The sequence below is a fragment of the Telmatherina bonti genome, assembly GCF_933228915.1.
Source record: "Telmatherina bonti genome assembly, chromosome: 20".
Classification (NCBI taxonomy): Eukaryota; Metazoa; Chordata; class Actinopteri; order Atheriniformes; family Telmatherinidae; genus Telmatherina; species Telmatherina bonti.
Genome location: NC_136618.1, coordinates 17,701,201 through 17,718,188, shown reverse-complemented (window position 1 = coordinate 17,718,188; position 16,988 = coordinate 17,701,201). Strand labels below are relative to the sequence as shown.

At 36.9% G+C, this 16,988-nt stretch overlaps 1 protein-coding gene across 1 annotated transcript; it reads left to right on the top strand.

The window, feature by feature from the left end:
• Positions 1–64: 64 nt before the first annotated feature.
• On the top strand, positions 65–2,850 carry sec22c (SEC22 homolog C, vesicle trafficking protein). The gene is made up of 7 exons (XM_079259336.1): positions 65–267; positions 811–1,022; positions 1,223–1,386; positions 1,544–1,723; positions 1,833–1,951; positions 2,255–2,320; positions 2,419–2,850. Exons 2-7 carry the CDS (start codon positions 841–843, stop codon positions 2,617–2,619), a joined length of 912 nt encoding a protein of 303 aa, XP_079115462.1. The 5' UTR covers positions 65–267; positions 811–840; the 3' UTR covers positions 2,620–2,850.
• Positions 2,851–16,988: the final 14,138 nt, after the last annotated feature.

The window sequence follows — 16,988 nt, the reverse complement described above, 5'->3', positions numbered from 1 at the left end:
GTCCCTCCTGCCTTACCGTAGCAGATTTATTGTGGTTGTTGTTGACGGCTACGTACAAGCAGATTTTAAGTTAGCTCGTTTGACAATTTTGAATTAAGGATTTGCCCTCTTATTGTAGTTTATTCAGATCTTTCATTATTATTTCTTAATAGCATTGATTTATGCTAAGCTGGCTTCCCGCTGTTTGTGTATTTTGATATGATGCTGTAGTCAGCTAACTTACTGTAGCTTTGTAATAAGGTGCAGCATGATCCCCAGAACAATGAGGTAAGGTGTAAAGAAATAAAACAAAACATTTCTTTTACCCTTAAAGAAATTTATATATTCCAAATGTTGCTTAAAAACAAAGAGTCTGTATAGCTCTCCTGCCTACGTATTTAAAGTCATCATTATCTTAAAAATCATTTGACACACATATTGTTAGAGAAATTATTTAAATTCTTTGCCAGGATTTTAGTTCATTCTAATAGATTGACAGCGTTAGTTAGAGATATTGTATATTTTGTTTTATCTTTTATATTTATTAGATGTTGTGTGAGCTGCCAGTTGTCATTTTTACAAGCCTAAAATGCATTATTTGCTGCGTTTGATAGCCTAGACTTGGTACTTTCTATTTTATTTTCATAAAATAAATAGCCATTGATATAATTTCGTATTAAAAATCTAATTGAATGACGCCATAAACTACAATTAAACAACACGCCCATTATAACCTTGTGGATACAGTTTACTGCAGGACTGCTGTGTAAAGCTGTGATGGAATATGTAAAAATAACTCAACTTATTTGTCTCTCCCTCTACCTCATGTAGGTTATTTGTTCTTCATGGACCCAGTGGAAAATGTCTCTGATCTTGTTTGCCTTTGTGGTTCGGGTCAGGGATGGACTCCCCCTGTCAGCCTCCACAGACTTTGAACACAACCGAGAGCTTCAGGAGAGGAAGCAGCAGCTCAGAACCATCAGCAAGTCGCTGGCCTGCTTTCCTGACAGGGGTACCGTTAAGGGCCAGCAGCTCAACATATAGTAAGGACTCAGGAAACAAAGATGCAGCAGACTGGGTCATAGCAGAAAGTCACAATGCACCGTCTAAAGCAATTCTGTGTGTACTTGATTTTGTGACGCAGAACGCAGACACAGTGACACCATGTGAGCTCAGGGCATCCGTGTCACACTGAGTCAGCCTGTTTGTTTACTAAACACCTTTTCTCTTCTCACCTGTTCAGCTTCATCTCCTCAGAGGGTGTATCCTACATGACTGTGTGCCACTGCAGCCTCCCTGTTGCTAAAGCCTTCTGCTTCCTGGAAGATCTGCACTGGGAGTTCACAGCATGCTTCAATAGCACTGTTGTTGCCTTGGCAGCCAGGCCATATCCATTTTTGGAATTCGGTGAGAGAAGAGAAAAATATTGTCCTTTGCATTTTATACTTTGGTATTTCAAAGAATCTGGTTCTGAATCACGATGCAAATGCTTCAAATGTAAAGCATTTTGGTCAGCTTTGGTGGATGTTTTCATCCAAATCTAAACAATCTCTTTGGCTGACAGACAGCACTATTCAAAAGCTGAAGCAGCAGTACAACCAAAGTGGTGGTCCGGCACTCGAGGTGACGTTGGTAGAAGTCCAAGAGGATCTGAGGAGAAATCCACCACAAGTAATTAACTTAGATGAGGTGCAGCTAAACAATGGCATTGCAAATGGCCACATCGAGCAAGGTCCTGCATCTGGTGAGGCTATTTATAAACAGCACATTCACAGAAATAGAATTGTTTGAATTATTGTTGCTTCTTGAAGGTATGAATGAATTTACTCATATCACTTTCATTTGTCTGGCAGGTCAGAACCAGAGGCTTGAACCAGTGTCAGCACCAGGCATCCTTTCTCTTGTCCTTAATATCATGTGTGCATCTTTGAATGTGATCCGTGGAATGCACCTCATCGAGTACACTTTTCAGGTGTGGCCAGTGTAAAGACCTAATCACAATTTTTTCAAATAAACAATGATGATGTAGATGTGTTTGATCTGAAAGTAGGCATGCATGAGATAATGATACATCTAAAACTCAATTAGATTTGTCATGACAGACATTTTCACCCTGCTTTAGCCCAAAGACTGCTGGGATAGGCTCCAGCGACCCTAAATTGGAATAAGCGATTAGGAAAATGAATGAATGAATGAATGACAGACATAGAAGCAGGCCTTATTCCACAAAACACGTATTTATTTAATTGTATTCATCTACTTTTTTTTTTTACAGGATGATTATGAAGGCATGTGGAATGTTGTGGCGTTTCTACTGGCATTTGTCTGCTGTGTTTTTCAGGTAAATATCAGCTCATAAGTTAACATGACTGCTTGTTTTAAACAGTAATGTGTTCATTTGAAACATTGTGGTGCTTCTCTGTGTGACTGTCTCAACAGTGCCACCTCTATCTGTTCCACTCATCTCTGAAGAAGCTAAAGTCCTTTGCTCTGTTGAACGTGATCGTCCTATGCAACTTTTACCTGCTTGGCATGAGGAACGTGTGGCAGGTCATCTTTCACATATCCGTCGCCTCAATTTCTACCGTCCTCATTCTCACTCGCAAACTCCAAGACAGAGCCAATGACTGCGGGGTCTGACGAGCACCGGCCAGTTTAACCCACTGCCCCACTTCAGTGGTCAGTGCAATGGGAAACAATAGGGAAGTAATCGACTCAATGTAAACACATGTGAAAAACACATGAGTGTCGCAATGAAAATTAGTTTCAACATTCATGTACATGTTTTCACATGTACAGTCAAAACTTGCACTTTGTATCTTTTGTTTTCAAAACTGTAAAGAGAATACAGTCAAATGCAGTTATTTATGGGTTCCCATAATAAATTTCTTTTTGACCTTTAACAAGGAAGAAAATGATACATTTTTAACATATGAAGGAGTTTTTCAGTCTGTTGTTGACCAAAGTTTTTCAAAAGGGGAGAATAATGTCAGTGTCTTAACTGTAGGGGCTATGTATGATTTAGGGGCTCATTTATGTCTGCATTAAGCTTCAGCTGCGTTCTGCTTCCACAGGCCTTTGATTATCCTTGCATAAGCAGTTTACAACGCTTGGGGAGGATTTGTGATTTATTTAAAGTTGATTTATTTGTACTTTTACGATATGAAAACATGCTTTCATTGTTTAATAAGATTTTATATCAGTAGGAGTATGATAAGTAAATTAGAGTAGTTTAAATTAATATTAGTGAAACTTTGGAATAGCGGGTTGCTCCTTTTCAGATTAGTTTAGAATTGTCCTTTTTAGGCTACTGTAAAAAAATCAGGCGAACTGTCTAGTTGTGGGTCCTTACATGCCTTATTGTATGACAGAATAAATATTATCAATCAGTTAAATTTTATAAATCAACCAACAAGTGCTTAGCTGCTCTAAAGTGAAAGGCTTCATTATTTAATGATTTTACAGTGGTTAGGTGTGATATTGTGGTTTTGTTTAAAACCTTCTGATAAAACCCATTATTTTCATCCATATTCAGCAAGGATTTTTTTTCTACCATCAAAGAAAAAACTAATAATTTATTTCTTTTTTTAAACAAATGTTTTCATTGTAAAAATGTAAAGCAAGTGTAAGGTATAAAAGCACTGAAATAATGTTTTAATATGACTTGTTAAAACAAAGCTGCACTATTTTTTAGGTTAAAGGTTTTTTGTGACGTTTATTGCATTTGTTTTTTAAAGCATTTGCATAATTAGGATCACCGGTAGCTGAAATTATATTTTGAAGTTGTTTTATGTTGGTATTTACTCCAGATGTTGTGATCACAGTGCAGCAGCACAAGCTAATGTATCACCCGTCGGTGACTAGCCTATTTTCTGGCTAGCTACAATTCACAGGACATTTGTTTAGATTTAAAACTCTTTACAGCATAATATGGCTTTTAAGTGTTAGCTCATGGGTGTCCAGCTAAGGTCCTCGAGGGCTACAATCCTGCAGGTATCCATCCAGGTAATCCATGTATCCCTGTTCCAGCCCACTAGTCTCAAATGAATCTGTCATAGTGCAGAAATCACTTTTGGATTCAGCCAGGTGGGTTGGAACAGGCAGAGATAGAAAACCTGCAGGATTGTGGGCCTCGAGGTCTGAATTTGGGCACCCCTGCTTTAGCTGAATTATTATTACTATTCCAGATGAGGCAGATGTGGCCACACTATCTTTAGCCTGTTGTTAGCTTAGCTAAACAATAACGAACAATTTTTTAGAATCTTTTATAATCTTTGTTTCATCACTTCATCTGTAGTTCCCCCATTCGTTTAAAGTTAAAAATCTAGTTTCCCCTGCTTTTTTCCAGATGCAGAAGCCTCAATGTTGCGCTGCTACATAGATAGACGAGAGGCCTGTACAAGTTTGTTATGTTCCGGTCTAGGTTTGGGGGTTGATCACCTGGTGTATGTTCAACACATTTGGTCAGAACATTTTTTCATGTGGTGTCCGACAGCTATTGCGTGACTAGTCAGAAATTTGAAGTTGGTGGGATAAATGCCAGAAACCATGAAGCAGAAAGTTGTCGCTTCCATTTTTCAGTTTTTAGGAACAGTTTGCTGAAGGATTGAGGAAGGTTTTTAAAGTCATGAACATCACCTTCGCAAACCCCCACACTTCTGTAGACAAGCTTTCTCATGAAGTGTGAAATAACAGGGTCAGAGTGAACTTTGTAGTTGTTCTTAACACCTTGAGCAAACAAACAATTTTTTTCTTTGTTCTAATGGACCCTGTGCTGGGCTTCAAGCTGAGAATATGCTCGCTTTTAACCTGTGGTCCCTTCGGTCACCAACTCAATCTTGAGCACCATTGTTCCCATAGACTACTTGCTAATGTAGTACGCTTATTACTTGGGGGTTCCACCAGAGGGGCACATCAGAGAACTTAGACTAGACAAAGTTGCCAAATTTGTAGCGTCAGAACAAAACAATAAACATGACAATAAAGAGAAGCTAACTATTTCCCTAATCTTGAAATCACAGCCTTGCAGGAGCAGTATCATAGACTGTACACGAGGTCCCAGGGCATGTTTGTCTTCCAAACTTTTCATAATTATTACAACTTTTGATATGTGGTCAAATTGGTTCCCTACCAGTCACATGCACGTTGCAACCTGCAGGCAGGTAGAGCTCATTTCTGGGAGTTTGTACAAATGATGCATCAAACAAAATACACAAGAGAACTGTGATAGACACAAGAATGCTTTATTAAAAGTTTTTCTGTTCTTGGCTTCAATACAATTCTAATTATTTTCTGAAACAATTACTAAAAAGAAAAACAAAGTTTTGACCGTGTTAATAACAACAATGCTGCTCTGTAAAAATCCGTCCTTGATATTTTAACCCTCATTTGAAATGGAAAGCTCTTCTGGGAATTTTAAACTTTTGTTATTCTTCTCAGGAAATAAAGTCATTGTTAGATTAGCTGCATAGTTGCAGTTATCTGTTTCAGAAATAGATTTTTAAAGTTATCAGTTCATTTTTAACAAGCAAACTTTAACATGTTGATGGAGGATTTCTGTGTCAAGAGTTCAAGCCCATTTATCATCCCAGTGTTTCACCCATTATGCTGCTGGGTGTTTCCTGTGCAGGACACCAGTAATGTTTTATTTAAATACAAATTACTTTACCTATTTCACCGTTTTCAGGACAAGAGTTGTGTATTTTAATGCAGAATGAATTAATTATAAAATGTTTTAAATTTGTACAAGTTACTCAATGAAGGAATCATCTTCACTATGAAGGTTTAACTAAAGTATAAATGTACTGTGCGAACTGAATATTTTCCACCCATCCTTTTCTGCTCTGTAATATGTATCGGATCTGACTATTCAGTGGTTTTCATGGCTGTGGAGGAATTGTAACCCTGTTATTAATTGTAACTGCCGAAAACACTGGTAACGATGGGGCTCTATTTATTCTTTTGTAATTTTTTTCTGCTATAGTGAAGCTGACATTTCATGAATAAATAGTGTCTTTTCACATTTGTTGTACATCTATGTGTGTATATTGTGAATTAGACATTCAGTAATGCTATAAAAGTTTGCAGAAAAAAAAACAAAACAGAATTTATTGTGTATCTTTACAATTTTACAGCAGATGGAGCCCTTTCACTGCATTCAAGTTAGCGCATGTCTTTCCAGACACCATCCCAGTCCTTAATAAAGTCAGTATGCGGAGGTGATCCAACAGTTTAGTTCCCCAGGTCATCATGTTTTATTAGCGTGTCATAGCTTGAAAGACAATATTTTATTGCCCAGTGAACAGAAAACTAAATACAATGTTATTATCTGATATATATTATCAGGTATGGTATAGTAACACAAGAGGAAACTGTCCATTTTTTGACATGTGATGCTGAAACAGTGATATTTTAAAATCCTGTCCACCACAGATTAACTATAATGTTGATGTCTTTACATTTGGTGAAACACATTGTTTAAATATAAGCAAGATTTGCAGCAAATGCAAGACAATTCAACAAATAAAGTGTTGGTAGTCCCTAATAACAGGTAAAAGATACATTGAAGTGCTCTTCAAATCTTTAGAAATTTTTATTTAAGTTTTGTTCATTAAAAGGAGATGCATAAAACTTATTAAAATGAAAGGAAAGTACTTTAAGGATGTACTTTTATTTTCCTGGTGTCTTATCTTAACATGCACTCTAATCCTCTCCAAAGTGGGAGAATCAGATTGGTTGCCCTCCATCTGAAATGCTCCACTGAAACTGCCTCGATCTTTGTTTTGGCTGCAGGGTTTCTGATGCAGCATCAATCAGTGGTAGCCAAGAGCAAAGGTTAGTGGACATGACTGGTTTATACTGAGTATATTTAATGCAAACCGCATGTCTGAAGCTGGAACAGACTCTCAGTTTCTGCAGCCACACCAACCAGTAAACAGTCATCAGTGACTGATTTTCAGGTACGAGAGCAACATGCTGAAGTTCCTGTACATTCTTGTGTTGAAAGTCAGCCATTAATGTGAGGATTCACCTGAGACTAATGAAATACATACAGAAATGTAAAATAGGAGAGAAATTTAAATCCACTTGGATAAGGAAAGAAGAGAAGAGGAAAATGCAAGATTGAGACATAATGAGGATGTCAATAATGAATTTTCAAATAAGTGTCAGATGAAATTAAAAGACAAAAATAATTTCTTAATTGGCAAGAAAATGTAAAAGTAACACAATCCAGAAGTCAAAACAGGCATAGAAATGAAAGAGGAAGAAATTTTAAAAAAGCATCAAGCAGACCTCCATCAAGCTATTGTAGGTTTTATATTTTTATGTTTTGCCAGTAATTTCGGGTATTATTTTTGAGTTGGAAGCTGTCATGGCAGAATTATTGCAATCTCCCAAAGTAAAAAATACTGAAACATTTTCTGGATTCAGGGAGTAGTCTGACTCACTCCCAGAATCTGATCCTGTGTTCCTTATTCCATTTCTCAGATTTCCTGAGAATTGAATCGAAACCCAGGCATAACATTCTGAGTTATGTTGCTAAGAGACAGACTGACAGACAAACCGACCCTACCAAATCCAAGACGTCCACCTTGGCAGAAACGACAACTAAACTGAAAATTAGATGAAAAAGTAAATAAATTGTTGTAGAAATAGTAATAATACAAAGTTAAAGCAGTTAAATAAATGACAATAGAAATATGATGTTTCATTTTTTTTAAATGGAAAAATGAGATATCACTTTTAATTTTTTTTTGTTCAATTTATTGGCATATCATTTTTTTATGGAGCCAATTTTATGTTTTAGGTATTTTTGATAATTGCAGTTTGGGTCACCACTACTTTTACTGAAACTTTAGGAACAGAAAAGAGACATGAATTTTTACAGAGACTGACAAAACTTTTAAAAGGAGAAAATGGCTCCAATATTGGGTTTGGTTTTGACTTTCTAATAGTAAAAGATGTCCTGTCTCTTCTTACATTTACGCTCTACAAGAGCACTTTATCTTCATGCCGTGTAAATACATACCAATTGGACCAGTCACATTAGTGATTGGTGTGTAGTTACATTTCTGAGGAAATGAATGCGGGGAGCGGGGATACATGGCTCGCTGTTTACCACTGGAAAACAGCTTGAAAATGGCTTCCATGGTAACTAATAGTAGAGCTGAACTTTTACAATGTGGCCAGAGGGTTGGTGAGACTTTATCACGGGGTCCACGTGGTAAAATAAGGAAATGATTGTGTGCTTCTCTCCAACACATTTACATACACTGCTGGGACAGCTGTGGTCACGTTAGAGAGGCATGACAAGTAAAACATCTTTACAGTTACAAGCTGGATCACCAACTGAGAATATTTGCAACAAGTTCAAAGAGGTCCATATCAAGTTACTGTAAGTTGGCTGGTTTAAGGTGTAGTATTTGAAGATTTTTTGTATTTTATAATCAGTTCCATAAGGATAATCTTGATTGACTTAGTTTATGTCTCGTCCCTTAATACACTCCCTGAAAACTACATGTTATTATCTTAAAACTAATGAAATACTACCATAACAGCAGTGCTAACATTAAGGTCACCCTTTCATATGATTAGTTGAAGTTGAACAGGAAAAAAATCTCTTCTAGAAATGTGGAGTTAAATTACAGTATTTTTAATAGATAAATGATCAGGAAACCACTCTGAAACTTACCTCAAACTGGTTTAGTGACAGCAGCTGTTTCCAGCTACAATTCCGAGGTAGGCAGTAATACTCTCCCATTAAAATGACATTTGGTTTCTGTTCCTTCTTTCACCTTTTGTGTTACTTATTTTTACCAGTAACCGTCAGCAGTTAAACTTACATTAAAGCAGAACAATTGAGGTTGAACAGAGTTCATTGTGCCTTTATCAAAACAAAATAATCAATCATCTACAGGGGTAAACTTCTTGTGTGTTGGGGGAAACTTGGGTTTTGTTCTGAGTGGCAGATGATCCTACTGTCTAGAACCTGACTTGTCTCATTTAACAGACAGATTTGTAAAAGGTCTTACTTTAAATTTTTATGGCTTACATTTTCTCCGCTCAGAAATACACATACAGAAAAGCGGACGACTGATACTTCAAGAATTGCTAAACAAGATGATGAAGCTGTAGGCTGACAAACTAGATCAGCAGTTCCTATCAGGGGGTCCTTGCTCCCCAGAGCTCTTCTGACAAGACTGAAGCTATGCAGCCAATTAGTGATGCATATATTCTGATTTCTTTGGAAGAAAAATCCTCCCACTGAGTAACACATTAATACGACACATTGTGTGCAATAAAAGAGGCATCATTTCACTAATTGACAAACCTCAAAGATTTCAGAGATGGCTCAGGAAGTTTCCTTCACACAGCATCTGAGGCATATCTAGATAATGATAAGTCTGCACTGGTCATTGATAGGAAATGTAAAAGCAATGGCTCATTCAACACAAAGGTGAGTGCTTATGTACCCAGCTGCTGCCTTGGGCCTGACTTTAGCACACAGTACCAAGAAACCCACCTTTTATGATAACCTTGGTACCCTTTGTCTAGCTCAAAGCTGGTTATCATCATTGAATCTAATAGAAAATGGGAAGACAGAGAAATTAACTTACTAGGAGAAAAATTTATTGAAATACAGATGAATAAATTGGACCAGATTGCTTCCATTATAGCAGGTTGTGGACGAAGTGAACGCACTATGTTTGAGTTATAAAGTGAAAAACAGTTGTAGGAAGAGCTACTCTTTGACAAATCGTTTATCAAAATAAGTACCTAAAGGATTTTACCAGAAGATTTGCTATGCATACATTGTACTACATCAAAGTTTCATCATGTATCCATGAATATCTGCTCTCTGAACTTGCAAAATGTGAGTGTTTTACTTGCAGTCGACAGATATGTGGAGCAATTTATTTTGTTGAAGAGAAATGGACTGAAACACGATGATGGAGGTTAGTCCCATTGTTAAAAAAGCACAAGTCCTTGAGGTTCAAATAAGCAGGGTTCTCCTCACACAAAAGATGGCTCGAGTGCAAATGGGATCCTCACAAAATGACTTCTATTTAGAAAAATTACAGGAATGTCCTTTTCCATCAATTTGCTTTTCTTTTAGAGTTATCATTCTGTCCATCATTTTAGCCATACAGAACAAAAGGTATACAGGCTTCAAGGGTCACATGCCAGGCTGACCTCACAAATGGTTTGTATGATTTCTCATAAAAAAAAATAATGCACGGATATTTGTATGTATCTTAAAAAATGCTATTCCCATCAGGGCGATGATAGATCAATGGCTGTGTTCTGACATGCTTTTCAATTCAGTAAAACTCAGCTTTACCTCACAACAATGTCCTGTCAGGGCACTTGTCGACCTACAACTTAAACCAACTCATACTGAATTATTGTTCTTCGTTGAGGAAAGCAAAAAGGTTGCATCGAATCACGACTTCAATCCAGTCCTTCATCCTGAGTATGTACGAGGTGACAGTCGAACAACAAAAATGGTAGAAAATGCCCAAAAAAAAAAAACAAAAAAAAACCTCCAGAAAAAATCACCTAATTTGGCTCCAAACGTCAATGAAAAAGCTTACTCTCATTCCCAACATACCTTAGACCATGTATATTATCGAATAGAAAACTTAAAGCTAAACAGTCATTTTGTAAAGCTTCTCTGAAGTCTGGTGAGATTTGTTTTTACTGGCGTTTATGTGTTTGTTTGTTTGTGTTCAAGATAACTCAATAAGTTATGGACAGATTTTCATGTAAATTTCAGGAGTTGTTGGAAATGTGAAACGGAAGAACTGATTTAATTTTGGTGGCGATCCAGATCACCATTTAGGTCCAGGAATTTTTTAACTGTGGCCCTTGGTGGAGGTTTGCGCACTCCGATTGCTTTTCTAGTTACTAATGTGGTTGCCATGGGCAACGCTAATTGTTTGGCACGTTCCAATCCTGCTTTGGACTGTCTGACGTCACTGGGCTGTACTCCATATTAAATTACTATCAACCAGCAGTATAAGGCAGGGATCCGCACTCCCAGTCCTCGAGGACCGGTGTCCTGCAGGTTTTCTGAGTGTCCCCGCTGCACCACACCTGATTCAAGTCAATGTGTATTTAGCAGACATGTGCAGAGTTTGTCTGAGTCTGTTGTGTTCCAGCAGGAACACTTGGAAAACCTGCAGGACACCAGTCCTCGAGGGCCAGGGTTGGGGACCCTGGTATAAGGAGTTTAATAGCTCTTGTTTGTGTCTATTTTCATGTATATTTTAGGAATATCCTGAAGCTTTGCTCTTTTTTTCTTTAGTTTCCAATTATATCTAACAAAGTACTTGAATATTTTAGTCTGGTTTTCATGTAACAATAGTGACTTGAAATTATACTTACCTACAGATAATGGATAATGTTAGTAGGGTATTTAGTATTAACACTCATAACACTGTGTGTGTGTGTAGATAGGTTCTTGAACTATTCCAATATAACATGATCAATTGGTTTCAGGCAGCATGGATTTATGTGTGTGCCCTCAACCCTCATAGCCATGACATTTGCCTGTATTGTAAGCGCAGAAGAAGGCATAGATAGCACATCTCCATGGTTTGGATGAAATGTTTGAACATGGTGTGGGAATGCCTGGTGAGCCCCCTGGACGAGCTGTAAGAAGTAGCCCAGAAAGAAAAATGTCTGGTCTAGCCTGGTTTGGATGCTGCATCTCCACAACCTGAACCTTGTAAAGTGGATTAAAGAGATGGATATTAATGGTGCATTCACACACACACACACACGCACAAAATGGCTTTATTAGAACTGTAAAATGTCATAATTTACAAAGAAATGGAATCTTTTTTTCTTACAACCTTCATCAAGTGAAGGCTTACTATCCATAGTTTGCTGTCACTGTCTATTTTTCTGACTAAAGCTATAAACATGAATGACAAATTCACAACAACCTCTCATATTGCTGGAAATAGATACGAAATGTATGAAATGTTGTCCATGACTTTATGTACAATATGCTACGAACAGGAAATAAGAATCAGTTGAACATGCACATAGTAATATAGCTTTTCTATTTAACACTGTTCATACGTCATTTGGAAAGAATCACAAAGCCAAAGATCAATTTTGTGATTAGACTGAATCTGCCAAATTTGTGGTGTCTTCACCTACATGTGCGCTCAGTTACAATTTTAATAGCTTTTCTTCAGTTTTCCCTCTTTAAAAAGCAACACATTTCTTTGTATTCTTGGAGAAAAAAAAAGTTGAATATTGCAGTTAGTGACTCTTATGGATGGATGGGGCCATGGGAAATAGGCTAATTTCATCAGTTCAAGAGTTCAGCTGTAAGTGTCATTAATTATTGGGGTGTAATTTTCACTTTTGAATGGTGGGAAGTGACACGTCAATTCATCTTTGGGTTGTGTGTCTTGGAACCACAACACTATTAACCTGAATAGATCAGGTTAATATATCAGTCAACCTTCTCATAATTACACTGTCAGGTCCACCCTGACCTGCAGGGGCTTGGGGGGCGGTGTTTCCTCCAGACTGTGTGAAATTACTCTGAGACTTGGTGGATTTAATCAAAGTAAGTCTCTCTGGCACCCACTTCTATCTTTTTAATCTTTGTCTCAGTTTCTCTTGCCAATTGACAGCATCCACTTAAGCTTTTTCCATTTATTTCAAATACATCATTCATCTTTCAGACCAGGAACCTTGAGTTTTAGAGGTCTCTCTCTGAGACAATCTCACGAGTGGAGAATTGTTCTCTGCTATCATATAGAGCAGAAAGAAGCTTTGCTTTGATCCTTGCATTTATGATTTTGTGGTACGTGTATGATGCTGATTTTTCCCATGAAATTGATTTCTGAATTACCCCACAGATACTGCCTGTTTTAAAAAACATTGGCAGGAAATGTCAAACTCATATCATGCTCCAGCAATAACATGTTGATCCCCAGTCAGGGATTTCATACCTTTAAGCTTTTTAAACAATTTGTAAAGGTGAGGCCGTTGATGCTCTCTATTCGTGGTTTCAGCTTAACTATCTCAACAGCACATTGTAGAATAATAATATTCCTACCCTGCCTTGTTTGTGCTCCTTGTGGGTGGTAAAAAAAAGGAATTAAAGTAGAAAGCACGTCTTGATGTTGAACAGTAATGACTGCATCCAAGCAAAATGTCCTTACAGTGACAGACAAATTAGGCGGGTGGTTGGCGACTCTTGAGTTACACATGGAAACCTTTACAAATAAGGTGACATGTAATAAACAGAAAATGTGAAGACATGTCAGGCTGTGTTGCTGGGATGGGAGTGCAATCTCCTAACAACTTAACTCCTATAGCTTCTGTTTATAGCTATTGTTGCTCTGTTAGTTTAGTCTGGCTAGAATCTGCTAAATCTTCTGGGAGGACATGAATAAAGTCAAAGAGAATTTTGCCACCAAATAGACTGTTATTGTGCTGAAATCTCATTTTACATTTTTAGGAAAAATCAATAAAAACTGACACATTTAAATACTTACAAATGTATTCACAGGCCAGTTAAGGCAGATATGCAAGTAAAACGTGAGAATGGATTATGACAAGATTTTTACTTTCTCTGTATCACTTTCACACATGAGAGTGGGGTTGGTGTACCATGTGGGATCATCACAGTTGCTGAGGAAAATATTCAACCCATAGTTGAATGGAAGCTTAAATGGAGTGGAAATTTTACTGATGACTCTATTAGTCACTTTTAATGCTTACATTGTTCGCAGTTTGGCTAGTCATGATCGGATTTAGGCAGTTTTGACTTTTCACTTTAGGTTAGGATTAAGCAGTACAACTCGCTGAGTTACTCTGGTTAATTTAATTTAATTTAATTTAATTTAATTTAATTTAATTTAATTTAATTTAATTTAATTTAATTTAATTTAATTTAATTTTTATTTTATTTTATTTTACTTTCATTGTTTGCTTATTTGGCAGCGTAGCCTCAATGCAAAAAGTGACATAGTGAAGAAAGCTTGCTGAGTGGCAATAAATAAAAGCTATCTGCTGTTATAATGGCAGAAAGCAAACTGAACTGACGCCAAAAAAAAAAAGACAATCGCTGCAAAACAAAACAGTAAGTCAAATTTCAGAAAACAAATCAATTACAGAATGAGTCCAACTAAAATATAAAATAAGAAAATAAGGAAAATACTAAACTTAGAATAAAAAATAGACAAATCATTTTGAAGTACAACACATGAAACCAAGGCTGTTTTATTTAGCATGTTAGAGGACAGTCTTTTCCCATCAGCAACAACCTTTTCCTCCCATTACCTGGTTATCCAAGGTAAATGCCCCTGCTTCAACACTTGACTAGCTCTCAGTATGTAAAGGTGGCCTGCAGAACCTTCATCGTATCTGAGCTGCAAAACAAAGCGGCGCTGCTGAAGATCATGTGGGCCATGACTGTCATGGACTTGTAGATGGTTGACCTATACTTTGTGCTTTCCGCATGTGCATATTATCCAAGTGCAGACTACACTCTTGATGGGATCTTGATTTGCATCCTCTGATGTTACATTTCAGTTTTGATATAGCTTCAAAATGCTTTTACATTCACTTCATTTACACTTTTTGCTTTGATCTAGGTCTTGTCCTATAATGAAACCTAGAGAACACACAGTCTAAAATTGACTGTCATCAGTCGAAAATCTCCTGAGAGACTTATCTACAAAGTGGTTGCACAGACATACTCGAAAGGCAGACATGTATAGCATAATTATCTTAGGTTTTAGCATTTATTTTTATTTTTCCTATTGGAAGTTTAGTGGAAGACATTTTCCATCTCAGCTTTCACAGTATCACCTCAGTGATGTAAACTTTAAATTGACTATGGAGTCAAAGTGGCTCACACACCAAATTTAATTGATATCCACATAATTTACTTTGTACAAACCAGGCAGTTGTTTTATATATTGTATAATAAAGCAACAACAACAACAAAAAAAAGTTTAATTGATTCAGGCATGATGGTATCATCTAAAAACCTCCCAACAGAGCTCTCCCAGTACATCCAGTTATAAATAAAATACAATATGATCACAATACTGAGCCAAGACTTTCAATACCCCATGAGTCACGCTTTCCCCAGTGGATTAGGCATTCAGTCCAAAAGTCAGATCAAACATCCTGTCATTGTGTAAATGTGAGGAGCAATTTCCTAAGCTTTTTTACACCGTGATTAAACATGAATCAAAGAGCAAAGATTTAAAGTAATTTCTTCTGTAGTGTGTGTTGGCAATGACAGATTCATGTACTGAATTTAAGTATTTATATTTGAGGAAAAGTGTACTAGTAAACATGCATTAATCATAAAAAAATTACATTGTAAGGGTAAAAAGAAAGAGCTGCAAACCTGTGACTTAAATCATTTTATAATTGAGTTGATGTTCCTGGTAAAAAGCTGGAAAAAACTTTGGTGTACATCACTCATTGTCACAGATCAGAGTGAAATAAAAGGACAATTTAACTTGATCAGGCTTATCTGAGGACAGCAGTGAGAATCAAAGTGTCCTCTCAGTGACTTGGATGCAGTTTACTTGTCACTCACCTTTCCAAACTTTTCATTCAACACATAAATATTTTGTCAGTCTCATAAATCTTGAAAGATGCTCAAAGGCAGAACACCTGTCTTACATCTAAAGAGTCACAGGGACTCTGAATGACATCATCCATCTTCTGTCTTGCACTCAGACGACATTGTCTACATGAATTCAGACTGCTGTGACCCCAAACATCCAAGACATTTTTAAACTAGAAGAAATTGGTTGTACAAATCCATTAAAAAGTATTTAAATACATGACTCAACTACAAAAGATACAAATATAAATTTACTTAACATGGTCTAATATAGAGCCTTTCAGGCAGACATTTTAATGAATGCAGATAATAACCTTTGAACCCGGTAATACCTTAATTTACATCCATTACAGTTCCCATGCATACTTAATCTTGTTATATGCATGCTCGTTTTTACTTCATGGATAAAGCTAATGAAACATTAAACATAAAGCAGCTGATGTGAGGAAGCAGGCGTGACAGTTCATCTTTTTGCAGCACACAGTCTTGCCTTGGCTGAATTCATTTTCCTTCCTGGTGCTGAGCTTTGCAGTAAAAAAGTCCACAAAACTCAAAGCAGGGAGTCAACCAATAAACCCGAGGACTAAAATGAGGATTAACTCCCAGCAGCCAGAGTTTAATTTCCACAGCAAAGTCAGTGGACTGATCTGACCGTGTCAAAAACTGCCAGTGATAACTGGTGAAGGTGGAGAGCGAGGGGATTTCTGACTGGACTAAATGCTACAGTTTGTGTAGAATTTTGTATCTGCATTACTCATCTGGATCTCTCATCTGGATCTGGATTTGTTGTTTTAATATAAACATGCCTTTATTTTCACTGTGATACTGCTCACTGAATTCTGCTGGAACGACTAGCAGAAAATCTCCTAAATGGTCAATAGAGCTTATAAGTGCGCTAAAATTTTACTTTTAGACCAATGTGTGTTTTTACATTTGGTATTACGTGGCGTATTAGGGTCATTTGAGGATAAAGAAAACATTAAAAAAAGGAAAAGATGAAACAGAAAGGAGAAAATATATTCTATTCAATAGTAAAACCAGTAAGGGGAAAAGCCTGTCACTGTGTTGCTGTAACACACATCCCTGATCGAGGTGAGTAACAATAAAGTTGCAAAAAAGCAAAAGCAATCAAACTCTAAAATGTATTTCAGAGACATTTCCAAATGCTTTTGTCTTTTAAGGACACATCGACCTTTAACAGCATCTAACTCGAGTGAAAAAGCAGAGTCATTACGGAGATCATTCCTTTAGTGAGCTGCAGCAGGCTCCCAGTTATCTAAGCTGTGTGGTACAAACACATTTCGTACTTTCTGATGGTGAAAGATTGATGTGCTTACATATGAAAAGAGCTTGTATTTAATCAAGCCATTATCCGTTTCTTAGGTGTGAA